The sequence below is a fragment of the Falco punctatus genome (assembly GCF_963210335.1).
Source record: "Falco punctatus genome assembly, chromosome: 10".
Classification (NCBI taxonomy): Eukaryota; Metazoa; Chordata; class Aves; order Falconiformes; family Falconidae; genus Falco; species Falco punctatus.
In genome coordinates, this window is record NC_137590.1 from 18,499,511 (window position 1) to 18,527,472 (window position 27,962).

At 38.5% G+C, this 27,962-nt stretch overlaps 1 protein-coding gene across 6 annotated transcripts; it reads right to left on the minus strand.

Annotated features, from left to right (window-relative positions):
• Window positions 1–1,509: 1,509 nt before the first annotated feature.
• On the minus strand, window positions 1,510–27,935 carry BUB1B (BUB1 mitotic checkpoint serine/threonine kinase B). 6 transcript variants are annotated; one of them, XM_080404115.1, is made up of 24 exons: window positions 27,833–27,935; window positions 26,962–27,124; window positions 24,799–24,858; window positions 24,411–24,555; window positions 23,299–23,495; window positions 23,018–23,196; window positions 22,700–22,893; window positions 20,679–20,773; window positions 18,278–18,507; window positions 17,833–17,945; window positions 16,095–16,192; window positions 15,761–15,813; window positions 15,205–15,315; window positions 14,877–14,961; window positions 14,405–14,504; window positions 13,122–13,408; window positions 12,004–12,194; window positions 9,766–9,906; window positions 9,480–9,592; window positions 9,051–9,212; window positions 8,189–8,331; window positions 6,470–6,641; window positions 5,988–6,094; window positions 1,510–1,763 (listed from the first exon to the last, which is right to left on the minus strand). In XM_080404115.1, the coding sequence occupies exons 2-24, from the start codon at window positions 27,102–27,104 to the stop codon at window positions 1,574–1,576; spliced, it is 3,309 nt and encodes a 1,102-aa protein (XP_080260241.1). In that variant the 5' UTR covers window positions 27,105–27,124; window positions 27,833–27,935; the 3' UTR covers window positions 1,510–1,573. The 6 variants fall into 6 exon arrangements, with proteins under 6 accessions (XP_080260241.1, XP_080260243.1, XP_080260244.1 ...); XM_080404117.1 differs by having other exon boundaries at window positions 17,845–17,945; window positions 27,418–27,886; XM_080404118.1 differs by having other exon boundaries at window positions 15,205–15,285; window positions 27,418–27,886.
• Window positions 27,936–27,962: the final 27 nt, after the last annotated feature.

Genomic DNA, 27,962 nt, shown 5'->3' on the forward strand with positions numbered 1-27,962 from the left:
AAAGAGCAACAGAAGAAAACAAATTTCAGCTAAAGGAAAGCACTAACAAATATGCAGGTCCTTTCAGAGCTAAAAGAAGTAAAAGTTAGATGCATAGCTTCTAGTTGCTCTACCAGTGATCTTTGCTCCAATCTCTGGCTAGAGATACATCATTATTTTGTCTGCTTGCTCAATAGATAACTAACTAATGATTTTTATTACAGGAAGTAGTATGAGGCATTAATGGACTACAAAAAATTCTTCAGCAGCAGTTTACATTAGATATTAAAGCTTGTCTATCACTGCATTTAAATTGTAGTCCTGAATTACAGGACTACATAATCTTCATGAAAGGACTATAAAGAAAATATTAGGTATCTGGAAGAGCAAAAAGAACACAGGTCAAAGCAAAAGTCTGCAAAAGGATTAGTGATGGACACATGCAGAAAGAACAGGAAAGATGGTGGCTCCTAGCAATTTAGAAAACATAGAATTAAGTTCCAGATAATAATTTAGAGGATACACTGATAAACAGGAGAATCAAGCAGATCCATGGCCAGAGAACTCAACCAAATGAAAACACACAGCCAATTTGGTTTTATAGGGACAAGAAATTACAAGTGATGCAGTCTTCTCTCACTTTCATATCTGGGAGAAGCTGCGAGGAAGTAATTCCCAAGTCCGAGAAGTTCCTTGACACTTAAGGTATGTAGCATCTTGGGTTTGGATCCTATAAATTCCATTATGGTAAATAAAATGAAGCCTTTGCATTAGTTTCAAAAACACATCGCATAAAAGGTTAACAAATACCTATCCACAAAACCTCCCAGAAAAATCTGCCAACACTTCAGCACATATAGCAAATTTGGAGTTCAGCAAGATTTCTGGGAGATGCTCAATCCAGTCACTAACTCTAGCCCTTACAAAAGTAAATAAAACACTTGTACTGAGAAGCAAAAATTTACGCATGCATCTTTTTCACTCGTGACTTCATCTATTTTATTTTTTCTTATGACAATCATCCAAGAGAACATATTTCAAGTAGAATCATTCAAGTTGTGTTCGAGTGGCTAGGAAGTCCTGTGTGGTTATGAAAACTGCCACCAAATGAGGGGCTTTTGTATCCAGCAGCCCCAAACAATTCCCAGTCAGGCAAAAGCACTCCAGCAGCGATTCTAAATCAAGCCTTTTGAAACCATCTGACAGTAATGTTTAATATGACAGAGTTGCTATCAAAATAAAACTTTATTGATGAAACACTAATTAAAAGACCAACTAAATGTAGGACAAAGACTTCAGAGACTGCAATGTGAACTAGGTATTAAACACATTTTTAAGGAACTACACAACAAAGGGAGCGGCCAGTTATGACAACAGTTTCCTACGGCAAACTGCTCGGACACAGTCTAGTTCTCATAGCTAGTTTAGGAAGTTATTTATGCTCTGATGCAGTATCACCATTCTTCAGCAAGTTCCATGTGAAGTATCGCAGAAACCGCTACAATCACTGTTCAGGCTTACATTTGAAAAAAAAAAAAATAAGTTAACAACATATTCCTCTCTATAATACAAAATATACCTGCCCTCTATGAAATCACAGGAAGTTCTCCAAGAGGAAAGTTTCTCCCAGTGCAGCTAAGGATTCACAAAGTCGTTCTTGGAAGCAGCTGTCAAACATGTCACTTATTTCCTCTTTTAACTCCCTCAGCAGAAGCACTGTGGCCTTACCATCTGCATTCAGAATTCGCTCAAAAAGTTTACTCCAGAAATCACTGTCAACAGTCCTAAAACAAACAGAGCAGTTTTCAGTGAAACAGTATGCACACACAACACGTCTGACAAGATTTCCATTCATATTCAGCACTAAACCCCCTGGAAGAACCAAGTCTGAAATAACAGTTTCACTCACATGAGTAAATGTAAAGGAAAACTAGGAATGTATTATATTTGTGTGGGCCCGTTTCTCTTTCTTAGTAGGTTTCTGGATAGTAACAAGACAGGCTGTTCCACAGGTATATCAAATACACTATTTTTACAGTTACCTTTCCTAGCGTACCTGACCACTATTGCCATTCACAGTGAGTCCCAGCACTTTCAATTTAAAGCAGTTATCAAAAGCATTATTTGAACCAACAAAGTTGGAAGACTCCTTTCATGAAAAAGGGATAGAGGTAAATCTTATTCCCCTATTTGCAAGTTAAGTTCACAGGTCAATATTAAAGGAAAATGGCAAGAGAAATAAAGGGCGGGGGAGGATTGTTTACAGCCAGTTTAACTTTCTTTTTTCCCCTGCATCCATCTGCCAGAGCTCTCATAGAGATAACATTTCAAAGACAATTAATAGTAATAAATCCCCTCTCTCCCAGATATACCCACACAACATGAATAAAAAGGTTAAATGACTCATTAAACCCTCAGAAAATTGATATAAGAGCTAACCCTTTGTTCTTCAGTCCTGCACTGAAGTCCATAGACCGCACTGCTTCTGAATACTGAAGCAATCCTCTCCCTCAAGCTAGGAGTTACATTGGCTTTTGAACAAATTATCTGCCTCTGCTTTGTAAGTGACTCACAAAACAGCAGCAACCATAGTCTCAGAAGGAATCTGGCCTGTGCTATTACACTAGCAACTCTTACATTTTCTAAAATAATTAAGTCATACAAAACCTAACCAAGAAAACAAACATGCAAGACTTGAGGCCATTTTCTTCACGGTCTGAGACAAGTAAGAGGCATAGCAGAGAAGGTTCAATGTTAGTAAGGACATCTAGGGAGTTACAAGTGACAAAAATAGCCCTAAAAATTCAAATACAGCTTCTATATACGACCTCACATAAGCCAGCACAGCTGAAGTTTCCTAAAATAGGATAGTGAAAACAGGAAAACTAAAAATGCTCCTGAAACTGAAAAATTTCCACATCCATTTTTTAATAATGGTAACATGCTAAAAACCCCTCCCCTGAAAAACATGTCAGCCTTAAAGTAATGCCCAAAATGAAAAAAGAAACTTGGTCAGAATTCACATTCTACCTTTTCAGAAGTCTTTACCACTACGTTTAAGTGTTTTGCATTCATTCTGTCACCTTTTAAGTGGGTTCTGATTTATTGAATGCCATGGGCCTTAGAAGAACAATTTTGTGCTTTGCCTTGCAGTTCCCCAATGCTTTGGTATTTTTTGAACTGGTAGTAAAATTAGTGGCTCTACCAGTCACTCTACTATCTTTACATTTGTTTAATGTTTTAAAATATTTAAGCCCTTTTTAAAAAGCATTCCTAAGATAAGGAGATCATGGTTGTTACATATAATACTTGTTAGCCTTCTAGTAAGAAGCCATCTTTCTATTTGTCACTGCCTAAATTCTCAGAACATTCTTTGACGAAAATCATCCTGTCAATACAACCCTCCAAAAACCCCCAAAACACCCAAACAACCAAAGCAGCCAAACCAACCCCCAAAGAAAGAAAAAAAATCCAATTTCCAAGTCACTTAGCAGAAAGGACAGAAGTAACATGACCTTTACCAAAAAAAAGTAGAATTACTAAAAGCAACAGGAAAAAAAAAAGTGGTCTGCATCTTCATGGGTGTTGCAAGCATCACTGCCATGCAAAGGATAAAGTGCAAGATTAATATCCATCAGCTGACTTTCTCAGGGAAGTGCTTCATTGTGCAGCCCCTTCTGGTGGATGAAGATTCCCTGCAGCAGTAACCTTGCTTGTCAGAGACTGCTTGAGAATTTATTGAAAGCTTCAAATTGACTGAGGAAGTGTTGTCAATTAGTAAGAGCTAAAACACACTAAAAGAGCTACACATGAATGGAAAAAAGATTCAGTGCAGATTCCTTATTCCCACATAATGAAATGCCTCATTTATGCTGTTGATCTATGACTTCATTGTAACATGTAACTAAAGCACCTATACAAACATTTCTTGGAATTCTTGATATTGAAAAATAAGTACAGGAGATGAATAATAAATGTATCACACTTTCAGAAGCAAAGTAGAAGACAAGATGGAAAATGGAAATTCCTTATTTGTACTCTAAACTTTGAAGCAGTTACGATATACCCCAGTGAGTGATGAGCCATTACAGCCTCATTCCAACCACATAGAACTCATGCCCAGGCTCTACCTTCTTCCTCCTTTGTCTCCTCTAGTCCTTCACAGGTCTCACTCCCCTTCTACCCAAGTCTTCCTCCAAGTTCTGCCTCTACCCAGAGATCTACGTCTTTTGATTCACTGTCTCCAGCTTTAACTGAAATTCTTTTCCAATTGACCCCTCCCCTCCAAACTCCCCCTAACAGCCAGCCCTATCCTTCCAATATCAGACCTACTACACCTGTTACTCAGCTTCTCCTGCTCCAGTTATTCAGCCAGTTATAGCTATTTTTCCCACACCCACATCCTGATCAAGTCTGCAACACCCTGTTCCTACCTTCTCAACTCAGGCTTTCTATGGCTTCATCTGCAATAGCTCAATTTAATCTCTTGTGGAATTAAAAAAATCAAGTAAAAAAAAATTAAAAAAAGGAAACACTATCAGAAACCTGTCCCTCTATCCCCACAGAATATTGTTAAAAACAGATCATGTTCTGATAGAAATTAATATACAGGAGTCCTATTATTCAGAGCAGGTCAGATTTACATAGCTCAAAGATACGTAATGTTAGAATATCTGTCAGTGGAGAGCAAAAGCTAGTCTCCATCAATGATTTCATTGCCTTTTTTGCCCACCCCCCCCCCCTTTTTAAAGTATTTCTGAAACAAAGGCAGTATAAGATACATATTTACTGCCAACCTATGCATCATTGATATTCATTTCTTAGAGAACAATCACCCTTGGCGATTTTGTTCTTCACAACCTAGTCCTGTAAGTTGATCCTCTGAAGAAAAATCAAAAGCTACAGGGTACAGTATGGTATGCATAGCAAGGGCTCAGCAAAAGCCTGCTCTAGCCTTGTAACTACTCATATCAGTAGTAGAAAAATGGATATACACCCAGTAAAGAAAAAAAGCATTTCTTCCCCTGTACACAGTTTAAGAAGATGAGGATTTTTCATTTTGGGATTGGTTTTTTTTTCACTCCAAAGGTTGAAAACAACAAACTAGGGGGTATAAGTAATGCAGGTTGCTAGGGAACTGGACAACTCCCAGCTGGTAGTAGGTTTTCTTAAAGCAAGATTACAGAAGTATATCCACACAGCAAGTGTGGCTAATATACTACGGTCCCGAATGCAGATATCTGTCAAGTATTTTCTGTCATGAGTTGAGAGTTCTGGAAAATCCTTATGAAACGCTAAGGCAGAAAATTCTGCAGGATGTGACTAACAAAACAAACAAGCGTTTAATCTAAGAACAAACAAAGGGTATATGAAGGCAGAGTAGTCTTATAGCCAAAACACGTGGCTAAAAGAGAGCAGTATTAATACCTGAAGACACACAGCAGCTTCCAAGAAGAAGCTACTTGCACATGCATCTTCCATTATAATTTTAAATTATTTTCCTTCTTGTGTCTGTATACTCTTTTTGCAACTGTAACAGACAGAACTTAGTCTGTACTAAGTGTGTTTAAGAACAGTGTCTTAGAAGCCTTTCAATATAGCCTAGAATAAAAAAAAAAAAAGCAGAAAAACAAAATAAATCTCAATTTCTAAAACAAGATGTTCATGTAATTTTTTCCCTCAACACCCACTTCGAAACTTCTCCAAGCTTGGTCTATCAAGTGAAAAGAGAGACTAAAGTAGTCTGGTCTGAAAGGATAAAAAAAGCAAAATCATCATAACTGGACTGTCAGGCTCATATTCAGCTTAAAATTGTCTCCTACACAGCACTAAGGCTACTACACAATAAACAAGTCTAGTAGCTTCAAAATTTAAATCATCACAGAACTAATGCTTTTGGCACAACAGCACAAAGTTCTGTGTTTACGCTTTGAAGATGGTACTACTGTAAAGAAAGTGAAGGTTTAGAAGCCTGCTTTCACAGCAGCCTCCTCTGCAAAAGGACTTACCTCGACACATTTTGTCTGATTTTCCAGATGGAATCCTCTTGATAGACCTGGACATGATCCCCAAACAGCATCAAATGGACTATATCTGCAATGCCAACCAAGTCTATCTGCAATCACAACAAACATCATAAAATTCAACCTCAGTTTCTGCAATCCACTACAGATTTCTCCTTTGGTGCTTTCACAGATTTAAGTCTGAATTGGTCTTTGCATCAGAATCTTCCAGAGACCTGCTAAGCAAGAAAACTTCAAAAAGTAAAATTCTGGTCTTATTGTAGGTTCTTAAATAAATACAATAGTCACATTCAACAGCACTTCCAGACCCTTCACTTCATGCCAAAGAGTTAATCAGATTGAAAATTTTCTTTATTCAATATTTATTGATAAGAGCTTTCTCAGTGTTTGCAAAATATAATTTAAGAAAATAGAGATTTTGTAAAGGAAACACAGTAACTAAGATGTCCTGCTAAACAGGGACTCACCTGATAAGGAAAATTACTTTTTGTCAGAAGCTGTTGTCCATGATGGGTCTGAAATATGGGAAAACTGCTGGGCAAAGTTACTCGAGACTGTAATCTCAAATCTAGACTGTGAGAGAAATCCACTATCTTCAGAGCTCTTGCCATCTCATCATTAGCAAATGGATCACAGATTCTGAGCAAAGGAAATAAATGAAGCAACAAACTTGAGTTTTGGTTTTTGAGGTTTTTTTAATGAAACTTAACAGTGTAGCAAAGGTGAGTCTTAGCTATGTCAATGCTCCCCTCTGATGGTTAGCTTAAGAACTACTGCTGAAAACACTACCCCTGGATGGGGAATCGGCTGGCAGCCTGAAGCTTAGAGAGGATACTGCCGTCTCCAGAGTACACAATGGGAAACACTGAAGGTTAAGGATGATACTGTTTCAATGTTGTCACAGTTATCTGAAACACAGCTAGTGAACAGGAGAATAACATAATGTTTAGCAATTCTCCCTCTCCTTCAAAATCTGAGAATGCTTTATAGAAGGAAGAATTAAGCTTCACAATACTTTAATAAACCTTTCTTAATCTACACACCAGGGAGGACAAACAGAAAGGGCAGTGAGGAGTATCTGTATAGATGACAGCGTACTGCCAAGCCAACAACATAAACAGATCACACTTCTCACTGCTATTCTTACATACTTGCATGCTATGAGCATGTTTTGTAATTTATGCTATGCACTTGTCCTAGGATAGTTTTTGCTGTCTAAGAAAAACAAATACCACTGTCCTAACTTTTTGGCAGTTTGGTTTGTATTTGCCACACAGAAGTCCAGCAGGAGATACCCAAGTCCATCAGGCCACTGTTAGAGCAGTGATATCCAAAATAGGATGCAGGCACCCTAAGAAATGTGCAAGACAATCCATTGGGGTGTGTGAAGAAAATATTAGAACTTCAGTAGTACATGTACATAAAATTTATATCGTTTATTTATAGAAGTCATAAATAAAATAAAAATATTATAAACAAAATATATTGGGCCTCTGCATGTTAGATGACTGTAGGTTCAAAACAAATTTCAAGTTAATAGCTATTTTTAACCTATCAGTCAAGAACAGCCTTAGTGAATTTCTTCTAATGGAATAACATCTTAATCATCAGACGTTCCAAAGTTACTGTCTTCCCACACTTAGTTCACAGATCACATTCCAAGGGACTTGTGACTTTGTTAATATAATACAGGAAAGAGCTTAAAGAAGAAAACTAGATCTGTGCATCAAGTTACAAGCTGGACTGTAGTGGAAGCTACGGAATCTGTTTAAGAGTGTGTACGGATATTCCAGTCCCACCTGCCCTTTGCCTTCTAATTTCCTGTTTCTCAGATACATAAAACCAGAAGGCAAATTATTTACCAGTATTCAGTTATCTGTCCAGTATGTTGGTAAAGTAAAAAGTTGAGAACACAGGCAATAGCAAAACCATTTTGTTTAGTCTAAGTTTTACAACATCACTGCATACTATTTCTATGGAAATAAACTAAAGAAAGGTTTATTCCTAAACAAAGTGTTTTCACTGTTTTCCAGAAGAGTAAAATATTTTTGCTGTAGCCTAAAAAAAACCAAAGCCACTGGACTGCAATATCAGTACCCCAGCTAAAGAGGAGAAATTACAAAAGCACAAGAGCTGTAGCTGAAAGAGTATTATACATCCTCGCATATTCACACAAAGAGACAAACCTGTCTCCCAGAAAGAACGTCTCTGGATTCAGATCTCCATGGACAATCTCTGCTTTGTGGAGCTTCTCTACCACACCCAGAAGATTATAAACAACCAGTAGGATAACTTCCTCTGTAATGGGCTTACAGGCACGAATAACATCCTAAAAACAGGGAATAAACATGTATCTATATGCCATTCTACCTTTGATTAAGTGAAATATTTATAGCTCACCTTTTTTTCCTTACTCATGCATAGAGATAACAGTCCTAGCCTAAATTCATAAAATCTGATTTTGCCTGTGATCAGCCCAGCCAGAATTACAAAGAACCATAAGCCATTCAGAGACACTATTATTCAGTAGTGGACAAAAGATCAGGAGGAGGAAATTGAACTGAAGACTGAAATCACCATTTAATTTGTAGTCTATTTACATGCAACAATTCAAAACACACTTACAAGACTATATAAAATGTAAATCCTTCAACAAGACACTAAATGCTATATAACCTTGCTATAGCAGACTGGAAGACTGGAACTCATTAAAAGATATCAGGTTAAACAAGAGTTTTAGATGCAAACCTTGTGGAATAACAGGTGATTCTTGGCTCAGGTTGTTCAACACTCATGAACAAGGAATATGTAAGAACTTGGTTTGAGTTTGTCTCTGAAAAGCACATGATCTATGAATGCGAAACCAGCTCTAACTGAGGCTGTAACAGACGATCCAGATTTGTATATAGACAAAACCCAGAGAATCTAGATTGCAGGATTAAACACGTGAAGCTATGTTCAGCAATGAGCATAATGACAAGAAAAACTCACTAATGGTACCTATGCAAGACTTCACATCTTCTACAGTTATACTTTATCTGTACTGACCCCAATTGTGAAGCGATTTATACCCCTGTGCAAAACAGCACAGCCATCTTGATACAAGTAACAGCTGCAATTCTCACTGAAGCTCTGGTCAAAGTCAGTATTCAAACGCTGCTGTAACTGAAGTGTGATATAAAAATCCCAAGGCACAGGCTGAGAATACACCTACAAGAAGGTACATAGGAAGAACATTTATTTTTGGAATGAAGCGAAAATTGCTCATCTTCATATTCTTTTCACCCTCTTTTTTTCCTCCCCATTTTACCAAGGAAAAAACTTTTAATTTATATCGACAACTAGAAAGAGAACTTGAAGTAGCTGACTTCATGCACGAAATTCAGAAATTAAGACCAAACTTACAACATTTTACTTTATACTGGCTGAGGAGATTTTAACATTTCACATTTGTATAATAACCATCACATGTGTTACCTTTATTGCAAATCCCTTTGCATCCAACTGGGTGAAGTTAGCTGGAATGGCAAAAAACATCTTGTTTTCTTCATTGGTCCAGTATTCCCATTTGATACAATAAGTCTCACTTCCTGTTACAAAAGTATACATTCATGAGGTGTCACAGCAAATATACATACCCAGGCTGTTCAAGTTATTCTCCCTCTATATCTCATAAAACTAGTGAGGGTGAGTATGAAGCTTATTTCAAACCAATTAGAACATCAATAGGTCCCTTGCACTGTGGAGCGTCTGGCATACCTACCTAGCTCAACTTCTTTCTCCAACTCCATGACAGGCAGAGTGCCAGTCTCCAAATGAAAATCTGGAGAAGCAGTCAATGTTTCTGGCATAGGATCTAAAAGCTTTTTACGTTGTTCAGCACTCCACTGAGTTACATCATCACCTGGGAAGACAAGTAATAGAAACAGATGAGCTGAAACTAGGTGTTGAGTCTCTGTGACTTGATTATATCTGTCAAGAAAAAGCAAGCTGGATATTGGAAGCTTTCTATCTGCATACGAATTTACCACATCACCTTTCAGCAAGCCCATTAATCTCTTTCCAATAGTTTTTTGTTCCGTGAAGCAAAAAAGACATTCATCTTTGAAACTACCTCACAGACTAATGTCATCATAAGGTCTCGATGATTATACTGTAGCATCATGTAAAACGTCTCTTTTACAAGAGACCAAAGCTCTAGATTAAGTACATCTGCTCAGCCACAGCAGAACTCAAATTCATTTTGCAAAGTAACACTCCATTTTTACATCTATGTCTGGAGTAAGTGATTAGCTTGTGATTTTTTAAATGAAAGGTTTTATCGGAATTCACTCCTTGGAATACAGCAGGGGGTTAATGTAAGAAAAGGAAAACAAAGTTGGACTCCAACTCTGCTGCTAACTGTAATATTAAGAATGTAATGGCTTTTACCTCCTCAAAGACACACAAAATAATTACATGTAGTTCTGGGTTTATTTTCCTGCATAACAGGACAGAGAGAAGGTCATTCAATAGACAAGTTCATCTGTACAAAACCAAGGTAGCCTGAAAAGTGTTTATCTCAGAGTAAAACACAGCAGAGCTAGACAGCTTCAGTTGACTTCCTCTCCCAAAGACTATGGCTAGTAATGAGTGACAACATTTTAAGCTTCCACAGTACAAGAGTAAGAAACAAGAGTATTATTACTTACTGTTATATTTATGAAACAATTTATATTTATGAAAAGCATTGCAGTAAGATATCGCTCAGAAAGTAATTCTGTGAAAAGTAGATCCAGGAAGCATTGTAGGTTGAAGGCTAAATAGGTGTTCCAATATTTTACCATCGCAAACATGATATTTACTGGCATGCCTTACAGGAATAAACTGACAGACATCTGATGTAACTTTTCTGCTCTTCGCAACATAAAGGAGTCCTCAGTAGAATTACTACATCCAGCTTGAGAACAGTTCAAGGAAGATGTACAGAAAGCAAGAAAAAAGCAACAGGAATGATCAAAAGTTTAAGAAAGGATCATTAAAGCATCTGAACAAATGCCTTTTTCTGAAAAAAAATCTGCGAAGATTCTTCATCTTGCCCTAAAGATTAGTGCGTATGATGAGTGTAATATCTATCAAAAATATTTCAGCTATTTTAGTAACAACACACTGTTAATTTTATTTTCATTCCAGGTCTCGAGCATGCCTCGTTATAAAATAGTCTGCAGACACACAATAACATATTCTTCTCTAGAGCAGATACACAGAATTTTCAGATACACAGTTCTAATTAAAATACCATAAATAGAAATCAAAGGAGTTAAAGGCAGGTTAAACACCTTGAAAACTGTCATTTAACACAAACCTAATTCTACAGGCCATATTTTGAAGGCTTTTTGTGACCATACCTGTTCTAACTGCAATATAAAAATTGATAATAGAGAGAAACAAAGGTATTTTTAGCTAGAAGAAAAGAAAAAAAAAAAGAGAAGAAATTAACTACATTTAAGTACCAGTGTTGTTTTCCTTCAATAGGAAAAACACAGCTGCAAAACAGCACTATAGTTTACAGCAAAGTTAAAAGTGCAAATTTAAAACCAAAATTATGCAGCTTTCACTAGATTTTAAATTCACATTCACCTTTTTCAACGTGGCACTTAAACACACAGTGCGATTGCAGAGAGGAAAAAAATTAAGAGAAAACGAAGGCATCTTAGAGGTTCTTACTACTATCCAGTGCAAATTTTTTTTAATTTGACCTCATTACTCCTACACAGTCCCTGCTTTAATACATTAGATAGCTTTCCTGTCACATTAATATTTACATTTTTTGGATGCTGACAAGCATGCAATACTATATACCTCACTACTACTTCTGACAAGTGAGACATAACTTTAGTCACAAGTCAAAGTAATGGGAAATACACATAAAGTAGAGAATAGAGGTAGTAAAGAAAAAACACCATAGTTTAGTGACAGTTGCAAGTTATTTGCTGAGAGTGAAACTCAGTTTAGTACTAACCAGTAATGTTTTCATTGGTACCTCCACAATCACTAGCCATTTCAGCAGGCAAGCTCTGAGCAAGTTCCAGTTTCTCAGGGATATGCAGGTATTTAATAGTAGATATTTGTGTAACAGAGGACCGAGAAGATCCTGAGGAGACAGAACCACCTGACGAACGAGTATCTTCCAGGCTTGCTTCCATGATCGGGCTGTAAATAAAGTCATCAGCTATTCAGACTTTCAGAAGATATGGTGCCTAGATAATACCAGCCTAGTGACTATGAAAAGATACTGTGCACTCCCAGACTTCATGTTAAAGAATCCCTTTCCCATCCTTAGTGGAAAACCAATAGATATGTCAGAGCTTCATTTTAGCTTCGATGATTGTTTATACTCAAAATTAACCTGTAGACTAAGATTCTATCTTCCCTGCCACTAAATATGACTGCTACAACAGAAGACATGCTGAATGTTTATTACTCCCTTTGCTACCAAAATTCAGACCTACAGTGTTTTTAAAGCAAGGGAAATAACTCTTGCTCTTCCTTCCCAATTATAATCAGTACAGCTTCCCAGGGAACTTGCCAAGTAAACAAACACCTTCAGCATGATATACATGTTTACACACTAACAGCTAGCAAATCACACTCAGTTCTGAAGTAAGAAAACACCATACAACAGATGGTTTTTTTCTCTACAATGATAAGAAACAGGAGGTGGTATGCCAGTTTTTTTTCCTCCAGCTTTTCTCATCTGAAGGAACCTAAGCTATAATCACCAGATGCATTTTGTATACTAAAATAACTACAGAAGTGTAACAGTATAAAAGGAACTAATGATTCTACTGTTAACCTCTGGTTACAAAGACAGAATGTGTTTATTAATTTTATTTGCAAATTGTTTGGTAGAAAAAGCATGGAGTTAAGTCCTGCAGCAGTGATACTAAAAAGCCAAGTGGGCTTGCTATTGCCCCTTAAATCTGCTGAAGGCAAAACGGACCACAAGCTAGAGAAATGGCTGTTTTCAGTATTTTCTGCTTTCTTCAGAAAATTTTTTCTTCAGCAACAGGACAGTGTAACCACAGCCTATGAAAGACACACAGGAAAAGGGGCTTAAGATGCTTTGCTGTTAATTACCTCAGTTTGTTTACATCAAGAACTCCATTGTACTCTCCCTGACAAACCAGCGCTTCCTGATTCAGAGGCACACTCTTAGATTCTGGACAGCCTTCCTTCAGGACACCCTGTGAAAAAGCAGAAGTTGGGACTCTCTGAGCTAGCACCCCATGAAAGGGTGTTGAGGCCAGGTGGGCAGCCCTAACAAAGTCACACGTGTCTTCTGGGTTGGCACAAAGAGTTTTGTTCTTGTAGGAGCCTGTCACAATTGCATCTTCAGTCAACGGTTCAATTCCATTCAGCTCATCCTGAAAAAAACAGGTTGAGACAGTAAAAAGCCTGTAGATTTTATGTTGAATTTTCTTTTAATTTACTTAAAAGCTGAACATTTCTTTCTCCCACCCCACCACTTTCCAAAATGAAACTGATGCTCAGTCTTCATGTCCTCTACCTATATTGCTACTCAATTTGAGTAACTGAACCCTAACTGTAACTGTGTATTTTTTCCCAGCTAGAAGGGGTAGCTTTGTTACCCTCTAGAGTGCTGCAGAGCTGCCACCAAGTGTTAACAGCTACTCAATATCTACCACTGCAGAAGTCTGTTTCAGTTCAGTTAAAGCACGTTATTAAGGCATTTATAAAAATGACTCTAGAACCAAAATCAGCATAATGCTCACCATGCTTGACCCTGCTAAGTATTTCATATTGTAGCTGTACTTAAAATCCTTCTCGGCTTAGAAAGAAATCCTCTCACTCAACCAGTCTAAAGGTCTATCACATCATACAGTAATTAAGTCCTTTGGTGAGAATAGCAACTACCATCTCTATTGAAAGCTTTACAAATGTCTGCAAAACTGCCACATAAAGACATATAGCTTAGGAAACAAGATACAAAGGTTTAAGGGAGTCAAACATATGGTACTTTGGGCGAGGAACACAGAAGCAGAGATGCTTGTTTGGGCACATGGCAAGAAAGTGTATGGAACAGGAAGCAGCGTTCAAGAGTGCAGCTCTTCATCACACAAACTTTTTAGAGTAATCCTGGCCACTAATCAGTTGTTTAAAATTCGGAAGTCTCCTTACTATAATCTCCATATTAGCCATCTTAAAGTCTAATAAAAGCATGAGATTTCCAGTGTAATCTTAAAATCACCCAATTCAAGTACTGCCATGCCAGACAAGTTTATAATCCCTGCTTATCACACATGTCAGTCCAGCCAGTCTCATTCAGTTCAACAACTGACATTCTATTTTGGTTTCTCCTTAACAGGAAATCTGCTGTGGGGTAAAAATTGTTTCCTTACACAGGCTTCTGGTGATGCACTTTCCTTTGCAGTAAGAGAATCTGAAGGTTTACGAACAGCAAGAGGGCGCTGAGCACTCTTCTGTGTATGATCTGCAGAACTAAGATAAAGTTACATTTCATTAAATGTTTATTACAGCTGTTTCTGATCTTCAATAGAGATTCTTCTCAAGAGTTTACTGATGATTTCATTCTACCACTTTCTACTACAGAAGAACTAGCTCTTCAGAATGAAAGAAGTTTATATAGCAGCTTCAATAGTTCTAGATTGAGGAGGAACAACAGGAGAGTATTTCCTCATCATGGACTTCTCAAGTAGAGTAATGAAATAAAACAAAAAAATACAAACAAAACAAAAAAACCCACATCCATACCAGAAATACTAGAAACAGTACTGCACTTCAACTGCTACAGAAAGCAATTTGATACTTCAGTTCTCCCTACCCTTGAAATCTAGGTCTTAATAATCCTACCTTATATTCTGACTTGATGAAGTAGAGGATTCATCAAATATGGAGAAAAATGTAGCAGGATCTGGTGGGAGAGGGAGACCAACATCTGTAAATAAAAAAACAAGAGACTGCATTATAGCAGTTTTTCCACAACAGCGTATCCAATGCTATTCAAAATTTTTAATACAGTCTAAAAAAATACCAGTCCTAGAGCAGGAAATTAGAGCACGAGCATTTTAAAGAAGCCTATTAAAAGAGGCTTGGTTTTGTAGTGTTAATATACCACAGTTTGACTACCATATTATGTTAGCTAGCTTGCTCTTTTTAGAATATACTTCAGAATTTGTACCTTTTTTCCCAAGGCTGGCCTCATCTCCCTGTCCCGCCTGTTCATCCTCAGAATTTAAAAACACGTTTCCCTTTCGTGTATCTGGGCATACATCAAGAGATTGGATAACTTCTGTCAACAGTCACAACAGTCAATTCAGGTCAAAAGTAAATTTATTCAGCACACACCCTTCCCAACAACAAAAGTGAATATATAATTTCTGATTTTATTCCACTACCAACTCTTCCAAGGAAGAAAGGACTTAGTGTTAAACTATCTTTGTACTCTCTTACAGATTTTAGTAAGACTGCATATATGAAAGTGAGGAAAGCTCTTCAGCTATTAAAAGAAAAAAGCTCTTCTGCTTGAAAATAGTTTCAAATAGTGACAATTCTCAGACTTCAGATGCTTTGTCTTTTGCTGAATACGGTTAAAGGCACTACTAGCATGTTCTAATTTTCATTCTTCTAATTCACCTAGACTTTTGGATTTAGTTTGTTGCAGTCTTGCTATTCATATAAAAACACTTTTCTTTAACCTAACCTTCTCCTTAATCATAAAAAAATTAAATACTTACCCTCAGAACAAGATAGTTTATGTAGCTGAGTATCTTCAGAGACCCGGAATTCACTGTAAAAGAGATACAAACTTGTTTCTTGTATTTTACAGACACCTTCACAAAACATAATATTGTAAAAAAGGTAAGCCAAACTGACATATGCTACTTGTAAGAAGTTAAAATCCCTCAGACAATCAGAAATAAAGGCAGATTACAGGTCCTGGTCACAGGCTGACACCTAGGGGTATATTCCATTCTGCCTGTGGAAATGGGCTGTTAGTGATTCCATGTTACTCATAACTAATCATCCCCACAAACTTTCTCACTGTAGGCAAAAAAAATCCAGTATTACCTTTGCAATTGAGGCTGTTTCTCCCCAACTGCAGTTGCACTGGAAAAAGTAAATCCTTGCAGTCCCAAAGCTGGCAAAGCTTCTGTTATCTCTGTTGGCTGTAGAAACGAAACTCTATTTTGATTCTACAGTGATGGAACCACAAGCCATGCAACAAGGTTCCAAGAGCATTATGATAATCCTGTGTAAGTCATTAAGGCCCTGATTAATAATTGTCTTTAGACATTTTTATTTGTACTTAATTTACTTGCATGAAAAACAGTCCATTCTTACTGCTTAGTATAGTTAAAATGCATAATTTTACTCTTTGCAACTGTATATATATAACTTTCATAGATTTTATTCTGCAACTATTAGAGACATATGTAAGCAGTTACATCGCTTACATTAAACACTATTTCATTATTTAAAACACTTACAAGGCATTGTTTTGGAAATGGGGGGGAGAAGGGGGAGAGTGGAGAGAAGGACTGTTCTTTACTAGACCAACCGATGAGGCTGGGAAGAGGAAAAACTTTAAAATAGTTAACTTTTACTTGTTATTTGCAACCAATAAGAAAACTGGGATTTAAACACTACCTAGCCACGACAGACCAAAGTATACTTGCTTGAAAGATACTCTGCTCGAGATTGGTATTATGCCTTATTATGTATTCGATATTTTTTTTTCCTTTTCTATGCAGACCTTCTATAAAGCTTTGAGACAAACCAGATATGGCTTTGTGTACTGTTCCTGGCTGGGATAGAGATGATTTTCCTCATAGTAGCTAGTATGGTGCTATGTTTTGGTTTTTTGACCAAATAAACTAGCATTTTAGCTATTGCTGAGCAGTGCTTACACAGCATCAAGGTCTTCTGTTCTTCATGCTGCCATCCCAGCAAGTAGGTTGGGGGGCACACAAGTTGGGAAGGGATACAGCTCAGACAGCCGACCCCAACTGCCTGAAAGGATATTCCATACCATATGACATCATGCTCAGCAATAAAATCTAGAAGAAGGTGGGGGACAGTCAGAATTATGTCATTTGTCTTCCCAACTAACCATGATGAAGCCCTGCTTTCCTGTAAGTGACTACACATCCGGCTGCCAATGGGAAGTAGTGAATGCATTTCTTGTTTCGCTTTGCTTGTATGCACAGCTTTTGATTTACCTGCTGAACTGTCCTTATCTCAACCCATGAGTGTTCTCACTTATACCCCTCCAATTCTCTCCTCTATCCCAATGAGGAAGAGCAAGCAAGCGGATATGTGGTGCTTAGTAACCACGCCACTTTGCAACCCTTCACTTCTTTCCCTAGTTCCAGCTTCTCCTGTCTTCTTTTGCACTACAAATTCTCTATATAAAAGGAAACCACACATGAATAGAGCTTAAGGGCGAGCAATTCACCCTTAAGCATTTGGCATACCTTTACTTAAAAAAGTTTAGAAGTTTATACCTTAGCATAAGTATATTGTCTGACTGTTAACAAACTTAATAGTTGTGAAGGAGCACTACAAAAAGTCTTTGATATACATTCCTATAGTGAAAGGATATGACTTGGGGACAAGCAGGGGAGAAGAAAATAAATATTTCTCTGAGCACTCATTTACTGGGTGATATATGCACATAGTAGACTGAAGCATACTTTCAAAAAAAGTTTAAATGTCAGCCAAAGAAACTTATTAGAAATTGCTCCTCCTTTGGTACTTTTACTTAAGAGTAGCTATTTGTAAAAGAACTGTTAAATGAGGACAATACCTGTTCACATACTTGTTTCTGCTTGTCATCGTCTTTCTTCTTTAATTTCTTCTCCAGCTCTTCAATCTTCCTTTGTATTTCTTCCTTCTTCTGTGCTATGGCCTGCATCTCCTCTAAGGAAGAAAAGCTTATAAAGCACAATATGTATTCTCCTCTAAGGAAGAAAAGCTTATAAAGCACAATATGGATTTCACATGCAATTTGTGACTAAAGCCAAAATTATTTTTAAAGGGGCTAAAATCTCTGGTAGTCTTTCCCTGTTTCATGGCTTACATGTAAAGCTCTCACGTCACTCATGTCACACTCTCTATACTTCAGAGCAATTATATAACTATTCCAGTAGAAAAAGAAAAGCAGCTGCAATAACAAACAGCTGTATGCTGACAAGAAGTAAGAATAATTTTACGATTCCATCCGTCTTATGCCATCCCATTTTGAAGCATACCTTCGGTTTTCTTCTTTGCTTTCTTTCTGTAGATTTCAGCTCTGATCTCTTCCAAAGAGAATTCTTCAACTCCAGCATAAACTTTATCTTTACAGTACATCACCATGTCTTTCTTTTCTTGAGTATCCTGCTGATGATTTTTTTGCACTCGTTGTAGTGGGTCCTCATCTTTCTCAGGTTTGTGAGCACTTAAAACATGGTTTATGCTGGGCTCAATTTTGCAGGGAGTCCTGAAAAAACATGTAGTTAGTACTTTGATTATATGTACTTCACTGTAATGCAGAAAAGCAAGCATAGGAGAGAAAACCGCTAAATTCAGAATCTAGTTGTAGAATAGTGTAAAGACATTCCGTTCTGTTGATAGAAAAAACAAACATGAAAAATGGAATGATAGCACATAAAAGGCAAGTATACCAACACAGAATTATGTAACAAAAAAACAAACACAAAATAAAATGTTAATAAGGCCCAATCAAGAGCACATAAAATTCTTATGATACTCTGAATTGCTGTGCATTGGGGAGCAGGATCTAGGTTTACTTTAAGCTGCATCATTCTGCGTGACCAATACAGGTGGCAAGTCCCTCATCATCCTATAAAACAGAGTTTATCAGGGCACAGGGGCAAAAAAAATAATCAGTAGGACTTAAAAATGGAAGATCTTGGACTAGATTAAGCATTAGTATTTTAGATTAATAAAAAAAAGGAAGATTTAAGGTGCAATAAGAGGAGAATTTGCTCATGGAGAATGCTTTGCATGCTGAGTGACAGAAATTGCATGTCTCATTATAAAACCCAAAACAAACACCAAAAAAAACTCAATAAAACCCCCAAACCATCACTGTGCAGTGAAAGGAATAGCAGTCAATTTCTTACCTTGAAAGTGGCTTCTGAAAACACTACATGTTCATTTCAGGAGAGAGGAACTAGAATGTGTACAGTTTTACAGATACTAGTAATCTAGACCACTGCAGCAATTATCTGTACCTCAATAAAACATGATCTGAACAACTGATCTTAAAAAAAAAAGTAGCATGAACTGTGGTCTGCATAAATAGTTCAAAAGAAAACACAGTGGACAGTTCTAAGACATCAGGTTTTGTATGTGAATGGACTCACAACCCTAAAACTATTTGGGAGATTAGGAGGCAAATAGGTGCTCCTAACGGTTGGAAGCTTTTTAAAAGCATTTTTAGCAGGGGATGGGGCCTTACTACCAAGATCACTACAGGGTTCTTCTGCCCAAATGTCTAGATGACAGCTGATGTCACGATTTGCATGTTTACAGTTTCAACCCAACACTTCCAGAATTGATATGGCATCATGAGGAAACTGGTTCAAACAAGGAAAAAAGTAAATCTGCTTTTAAACTTTCAACTCTATAGTATAAAACTACATACAAATTCTCTGCTCAAGTTGCTTACAGGTAAATTCCCCAGTATAAAGACATGTGCTGCCTTCTGTAAATAGTGTCTTCATATGAGAGACCAGCACATTAAGAGATTTAATTCTATGGCATCACCAACTTTCAGGAGCAAGAAATAGTCTTACAGCTTAGACGGAAGTTTAATTTATTTTTTTTTTAACATACCCTTAAACTAAATTATGGATGTCCTTAGTCAGAGCTATTCTGCAGTCCACATGCAACACACAAAACCCGCAGGAATAATCCATGCTGTTAGCCACCTTTCAGCATTCTTTGATTATATGCAATTCAGAACCATGGAAACTGCCCATCAAACATTCTTTGCCACTTCTCTCCTAGGAAGAGCTTATGTATTCTCTGGCCATCATTAGCGGCAGAAAAAGGTAAGCAGCTTTGCAAAACAATGCATTTGCCTGTGCTCTAACAAAACAGAGTAACCCCACCCCTTGGGATTTATCAGCACTTCAGTGAGCACTATACAAGCAGGAAGGTAATTTCAGGCAAAACAGCACACTCCTCCATGACCTAAGTAACACTGTTGTCATGGAAACTTTGATAGCTTGTTTCAGAATAAAATTCCAGATAGCTTGAGCACAGAGTTCCCAAGACAAAGGAAAACAGCAATAAGCCTGTCTCAATTCAGGGCTGCTTTCAGAACAAGCAACATCCTAAGAGAGGTAACTGTGTTTTTGTGCTAACACACTGGGTTAAGCTATTAAACTAATTAGCATACATAAATATGTTATAGGCTCCCACATAATGAGCAGCAATAGGCAAATATCTCCCATGTCCTTATGCATCCTCCACGGAAGCCTCTGCCACCAAGCTAAAGCACAAAAAGCTTCCAGGCTGACAGATTTTAAAATTCCTGTAGATCAAGAGGCTTGACTACTTGGCAAAACAAGTCAGAATTTTACAAAGCAGCTTTGGTCATTTCAAATGCAATCCCCATTTCAAACAGAAGTGAAGACTCACATGAGTTGTTGCTGAGCTGACTCTTCCACATATGGAGTGAAATCGGGCAGCGGGAAGGGCACCTCTATACCAGAATTTGCACTGCTGCGAGGATGCTGAGGAAGGAAAAGTCAATGTTAACAGCTTAAAGATTAATTTTTAGACTCTACATTACTCTGTACTCCGATTCTCCCTTTTCCCCACAAATATTTGGCTCATTTATAGTTCTTGTTATTTAAAAAAATTAAACCTGATATACTTTTCTAAGATAAATTTACAAGATTAATTTCATTCTGATACATAAACTGTTACAGATCACCTGAACACTAGCACCTAAAAAAGCAAGACAAACTCTTCCTGCATGTCCTCATTAGTACCTAGTTTCTGTTATTATGAGAAAATGTTGGTCAAGCTGCATATTCCAGTTGCTCCTCATTTGTTTTCCAGAAATGCTATAGTCGTTATTTTTCAGCCAAGACTGTTTCATTTTATCACGGTATTCCTTCTGCTGTAGGAACCTCCAGAATTTCCAATTTTCCTCTCAGAGGCCATTTCCAACATCACAAAAAACCCTTAACTGCTTCTGAGGTTCATTATTTAAGAGAAGACAGAATTTAGCCTGAAAACACACTACTCATCTACCAATCCGAAATCCCCCTAGACTCTTAAGCAGAAAAAGTTACACAGTGGGGGTATTTCACAAACGAACTTCTCTTTCCAACCATTTTTCAAACTGTTTACTTAGCCACCGGCAACAAAAGAGAAGCCCCTTTCCTCTGTGCACCTTTTAATATCTCACAGCATTCACAAAATGTTATTCCTTCACAAGCCAGAACTAGCATGACATTTCAGTGCAGTTAAACATCCTCAACTCTTCTGCTAGCTGCAGATTTTTATTTTTCTTTTAATTACATCTAAAATTTCATTAAAGGAGGAACACAGAACTCTAAGGACAGACATTAAAAGCATATAGAAGTGTTTGGGGATCAAAATGAATACGTTGACCAGCCCAAAGCAAGACAACTGATAAAAGAAGTTTACATTAATAATTCCTCATCATCATTCTTCTCAGCTAAATGAAACCTGTGATTTACTGAACTCTTCCATTCACTTAACCAAATTGCTTTGTATCTGGTAGTAATTATTCCTGGAGTTTCCATGAATTTCAGCCCATTTGCTTCCCTCCTCTCATCCTAGTTTCTGTTTCCAAGCTTCACTTATACTGACTCCTATATTGAGAAGTCTAAAATATTTTTATCACCCAATTACTTTCTATTCTTCCCCTCTAATCTACAAAGAACAGGGGAACGCTGAGGGTTATGAAATAAACTTAATTTCATAGAATTGATTTCCTTCAGATAACGTCCTGGATCATTTCTCCAGAAGGGCTTAAACACCTGTAGCACAGCTGTTCCTTTTCATGTCTCCAGCATTAGTTTAAACCATTGGAACCTACTTTCTGTCATCCTATTGACAGGATAATTATTCCATTGATACAGTAGTTCTTCAATTCTTTTGATCTCCGCTCTTCTATTTTCCTCACAAGCACTTCAAAAACAGACTTGTGGAATGCTGTACATGCCTTATTTTCATAAGATGGGCAACAAATTCTTCCTTCAGGTTGTATTGCGTGGTATCAGTTTAACTCTTGCTCTTCTTTCTTACAAAATTAACTAATGTCTGGCTTCTCTCCCTTTCTTTGGCTAGTGTTTTCCCTCTTGTATTCCTTTTCTGCCCTCCGAACAGTTTGGCAGGCCACCTCCACCAATTTTTCCAGTTAGCAAGAATTACAACTTCTTGATTTAAGAGCTTTAGAGTTTTTTTAAACTCATTCTAGTAAGATCAGCTTGCTAAACTTGAATAGGCTACGCACAGCCAGACTCTTTAGGAAGAAGCTAGGAAGATCTGTAGTTACAAATAGACACAAAACCCAGGCAAGGGAGAAGGAATATGACCTTGTCTCTGGGATTATCATGATGAAGAGGTCATCAGCTCACACACACCTTCCTCTTTTTTTGCCAGTCCATTTTGAGACTACTTACCCTGCCAGAGTTCCAAGGTCCTGCGCTGAGTTCATTCTCCTTGGCCCTTGGAGCTGGAGGTGCTGTCCATGGCTGTGTTTTAAGTACAGGAACCTCAGCTCCAGAAGCTGAATTTTCATCAAACACAGCAAAACCCGGATTATTTGAAAGTTGCTGAGAAGTTAGTGTCTGGAAGCTACTGGTTTGATTCGTGGCTATAAGCAAAAAGATTTATACAAATTAAATTTCAGCTATCACAACTATCACACCCAAGTGCAAATTCCACAAGTAGAAGATGTAACTCTCGCATTAATGTGTCATTTCAGCAATGGAACGTACCTATAAGTGCATCTCCTACACGACTAATTGGGGCTCTCACTTTTTTCTTCCCCCTGCCTTTTAGATCTGCCAATGAGCTTCTCTGAGGTTCTGCAGTCCCCAGAAGACCCACATCATCTTCATCAGGAGCCTCCTCAAGCCCCAGTAGAGTCTGCCGAGAAACACGGATCTGAAACTGCCTGAGAAAAATGTTGGAGAAGTCAGCATGGAGGTCCTTGTGCCAGGTATCTACTGATATACATAAGCCTAATTTAAGCTCTTCCTTTTAGCTGGAAGCTTACCTGTGACGAGACTGGAGTTTGTCCAAAGGCTCAGCCTTGCGCTGAAGACCTTCCTGGAATATCAAATCTGCTTTCTTAAAACTTCCTCTAGCCTCAAGTTCTTCTGCCCATGTGATGTAGAGTAATGCCAGTGTTGTGCCAATTTCCTGGCTATGTAGGTAACTGTACAGATCCAAAGGCTCGTTACAACAATTTCCCTGAAAGAACCAAAGTATCTCAGTAATCACATTGGACTACAAAAGATTCCAAGTCAACGTGTGTGCTTTGATGCCTCCTGTGAGATCCCACCGATTTCAAAACAAGTCTTACAGGAGCAGCTGTAAGGCCAGGACATACAATTGTATCATGTCACAGCACACAATGTAAAGGATTCAATAGGAGAATAACAACGATAATGAGAAAAACCTCTGACTGCATGTATATATTTGTCAATATTACCAACAATCCCTTAACTCTAGCCTATATATTCAAAATGAGTCATTTCTTAGATTTTTAACTGAGAATTCAATGATTGAACTATGTCATATTAGTTTTCCTGAGAATAGTTATTTTAGCTTTATCTAAAGTGTAACATATTATCAGTTTCAGAACTGTCAAATCAGCTCAGGAAGCTAAACCTGGAGAAAAGCTGCTTTAGGAAGACAAGAACAATAAAAACTGTAGCAATGGAAAGACAGGGCAAGACCAGAACACACTCAGCTTGGTTTTGCTTAAATGCAGGATGTGGATACAAGAGAGTTAAAAGTTAGGCTAATGGGTAGGACAGATATAACACTTAAAATGTATCTTGAAATCACTTTTCTCCTTAAATATATAATCAAGCTCTACTTGATTAAGCTACATTCTAACTAGCTTTTTCAAAACAGAACTTCTGGAGTTTGTAGCTGTCCAAACAGAATGATCCTAAAAAAAATGTTTGAAGATCCTATTGAAAATGAGAAGTGGAATTCAAGAGTAGGCAACACATTTGCAGAGTGATACTTCTAATAGTACAACGGATGTACTACATATTATTTGACACTGTTGTCAGAAAAATCAGCTTCACTGTGCACAAATGACATGACATGTACCACAAAAAAGCAGTACACAAGACATATTTGCAAAACACTCACAAACTTCAGCCAGAGATTAAGATAGCGGGGATCTTTGTAGTACCGCTGCTGTTCATTGAGTGCTTTCACTGCCCTTTCCAATATGGCTGCGAGATTGCTCTCCTTTCCACCTTGGGGGAAGGTTTGCTCTGTCCACTTGATGTACCTAGAGATGGAATGTATTCATAGTAAGTCAGTTCTGAATAAGACACAAGGCCTCTGTTTCAGTATCACATAAGGAGATTCAGAAAAAAATTAGTAATAGTATTGAAACACAACATATCATTCAAAAAAACTGTTACAGATTTTATCTTTTAATGAGTTTCTTATTAAATTAGAATATTTTTTCCCCCCAATCTTTTACAAGAATATCTGACCTTTCTATTCTGTCTTCCAAAATAAAACTTACCGGTCCCAGACATCCAGTGGATCATCTCCAGAGTAAAATCTGATTTCCGATTCAAACGCCCTAAAAAAAAAAATTATCCATCCAATAAATACACATGTGTAACTGTAAAGATGTTTTCTATACTGTAAACTAAGACCTTCACTCTCACTTATACCATTTTGTAGGTCTATCAAAAAAAGGCTAGGTTAGTGTATATTTAGGCTTGAGCTCTTATTGAGACCAGAAGAATAAATAAAAAATAAGCCTTTGCACTTTTCTTGAAAACAAAAGCATTGGGAAATGTATCATCACTTAACAAGAACAGATACACATCTGTCCTGATTTCAGCTGTGATAGTGTTATTTTTCTTCTCAGTAGCTAGTGAGTGCTGTGTTTTGGATTTAGTATCAGAACAATGTTGATAACACAGTGATGTTTTCAGTTGTTGCTGAGTGATGTTCATACCGTGTCAAAGACTTCTCAGTTTCTTAGACTCTGCCAGTGAGAAGGGACGGGCACAAGAAATCACGAGGGGACACAGTCAGGGCAGCTGACCTCAATTAGCCAAAGGGATATTCCATACCATAGAATGTCAGGCCCAGTATATAAATGGGGTCTTGCTGTTCAGGGATTGGCTGGGCATCAGTCAGTGGGTGCTGAGAATTGTATTATGCATCGCTTGTTTTTCCCTTCCCTTTAGACCTTAATTCCTCTCTCCTCCTCTCTCCTTTTCGTTATCATCATCATCATTTATTTTATTGCAATTATTAAGGTGTTCTTACCTCAATGCTCAAATTTTACCTTTTTACCCAACTCTCCTCCCTCTCCCACTGGGTGGTGGAGCAAGCTGCATGATACTTAGTTGCCAGTTGGAGTTAAACCATAACAGCATCTTTTAAAAGGGTATTTCCAAGAACTTCTAGCCCAAAGCTTATACAGTTGCCCTTGACAGAATGTTTGTTCTGTTATGAAGAGTTATTATTAGACAGATATATGGTGAAGTTTAATTTTTGCATAACGCATCCCTTATTTAAGTATAGGAGAAAGTTGAAACACACACAAGATGATGGAAAAGCATGATGATCAGACAGCTACAGAACTGCACCAGAGAACACAGTGAAGACACACCTAAGTGGCCACACTGATAGTCATCATTTTGTCTCATTCAACTCCTGTGCATCATTCCGTCCCTACAACATGACCACTTCACTCTTAGGCAGCCCATCAAGAAAGAAAACCACCTTGCAGTTTGACAAGAACACCAGCCTGTGTTTAGCAGTGGCTCTAACTTGACCTTGTAGAGCTCCCCAGGCAGTCCCTTCTTGAAAGGCTGTGCTCAACCGTAACACCTCACAAACATAATGAGTCAAGTTGGACAAAACCTCTTGTCGACCCCAGTATAGTAACAATTCCATGGCTTTCCATGAAGAAAAAAAATATCCAGATCCAGCTGATAAGCACTGGTTCAGTAAGTACTGGTCAGGTGTTCACAGACTGTAGCATTTCACATAAAATCACCCAGATGGTTCAGCATGACAAGTACCAGTGCTTCCAATTCTAACACAGTATGGACATAACTATGCAGACTCTTCACAAAGTCAACTTGGCTTTTCACAGGGCATGGAAATTTGAGGATCAGACAACAGAAATATAACCAAATAGGTTTGGGACACAAGATGCCCTTGAAATCATACAGTCATACCTGTGGAATACTGTATGCAAGACAAGCCAAGCTCAAGCTGACTTTATGCACTCAAGCATCCTTGCAATACAAAGATGATAGAGGTACCTGTTTTGTGCCTATATTATGATAGTAGGAAGTATTCATCTCCTAAGAAACACTCTGCTTCAATAGATTATTGTAGCAAAGAAAAAAATATCTCTTCTCCTTGTAACCAATATGGTTTTTTTTCATAATGAATACATTTAAAAGCACAACTGAATCTCCCTAGTGTTTGCTGTTTAAATGCTCCTTTGCAAACCTGTAAGCAGTGGTCAATACCGTACAGCACCCACAGCAAGTAGCCCTAAATACCTGGAGTGCGACAGTAGCGTAGATGTCCATTACTAAACTTCTTTCAAGCTTTTGTTAGTGCCTATGAGATTAGTACGGCTACATATAACAGAAAAAATAATGAAGAGGTAGGAAGATAAGGGGAAAGAAGGTATCAAAACACTGCTCACTGTTTTTTGAGCTGAACAGCCGTGTGGGCAGAGGTCTCCTTCTGAGCCAGTGCCTCCTGCAAGGCAGACATGACACGCCCCTGCCGAAGGGGCTGCACATTCTCTTTGCTCAGCTCCCACTCATCGCTGCAGTCCTGTGACATAACAGCCTCTCCTTTAAATTCTGCGTTAATAACAAGAGCGATAAGGAATTGATTCATTAGGCAGGATAATAACCAGAGACGACAGATCCACCACACACTTTCTGTCCAGCCAATAAGCACACCGTTTAGGTCCCCAACTTTTGGAGGGAATTGTGCGTTTAATTCCCCTCCCCATATGGGAATAATACAAAACGAGCTAAAGCACTTCTTCACAGTCAAGAACCTCAGGCAGGTGATGTTAGCAGAAAATACTACTAAAGTTAAGCTGCTTCCCTGCCCAGCTGCGTGCTCCCTTCCTCCCCCCCAAGATTACCCCCGCCTCTGAGGCTGGCGAGCGGCGACCTCCGGCCGAGGGGAGCCTCGGCAGCACCGTCAGCCGAGTCGGGCCGCTCTGGCTCTTCACCCACCAGGAGCTGTAGCGGGCGGGGAGCTGTAGCGGGTTGGCAGCACTCGACCCCCGCCTCCCTGCCGCTGAGGCGGCGCCGGCGCCCGGAGGAGACGAGGACCGCGGCGGAGACCCCCACCTCGCACCGCACGCAAGCAAGCGGCCACAGAGCGAGAGGAGCCGCGCAGCCAGCGGCTCCAATATGGCGGCTCGGCCCTGAGGCGCACCCCCAGCCCCTCTTCCCGCCTCGCAGCCGGGGTCCCTCACGCCAGGATAAGGGGCCGGCGCCCTCCCGGCAGCGGGAACCGTCCCTCAGCCCGCCGGAGCCCACAGCCACACGCACCCGAGAGCGGAGGTCGCAACTCCCCGGCGAGCGCGCGAGCTCCCCGCCACAACAGCAGCCCTGCCTCAACCGCCTTCAAAATTCAAACTCCAACAGCCGCCAGCCTCCTCCCCATTGGCCAGCGCGCTCC

Bases quoted from the DNA above. Each gene is read 5' to 3' on its own strand.
- BUB1B (XM_080404115.1), bottom strand. From the start codon at position 27,104: ATGTCACAGGACTGCAGCGATGAGTGGGAGCTGAGCAAAGAGAATGTG. The intron at 17,946-18,277 runs GTATGCTTCAAA...TTTCTTCCTTAG, and splicing joins AGCAAAGAAGAAAACCGAAG to AGGAGATGCAGGCCATAGCA. The intron at 9,213-9,479 runs GTAACACATGTG...ACCTTCTTGTAG, and splicing joins CAAAGGGATTTGCAATAAAG to GTGTATTCTCAGCCTGTGCC.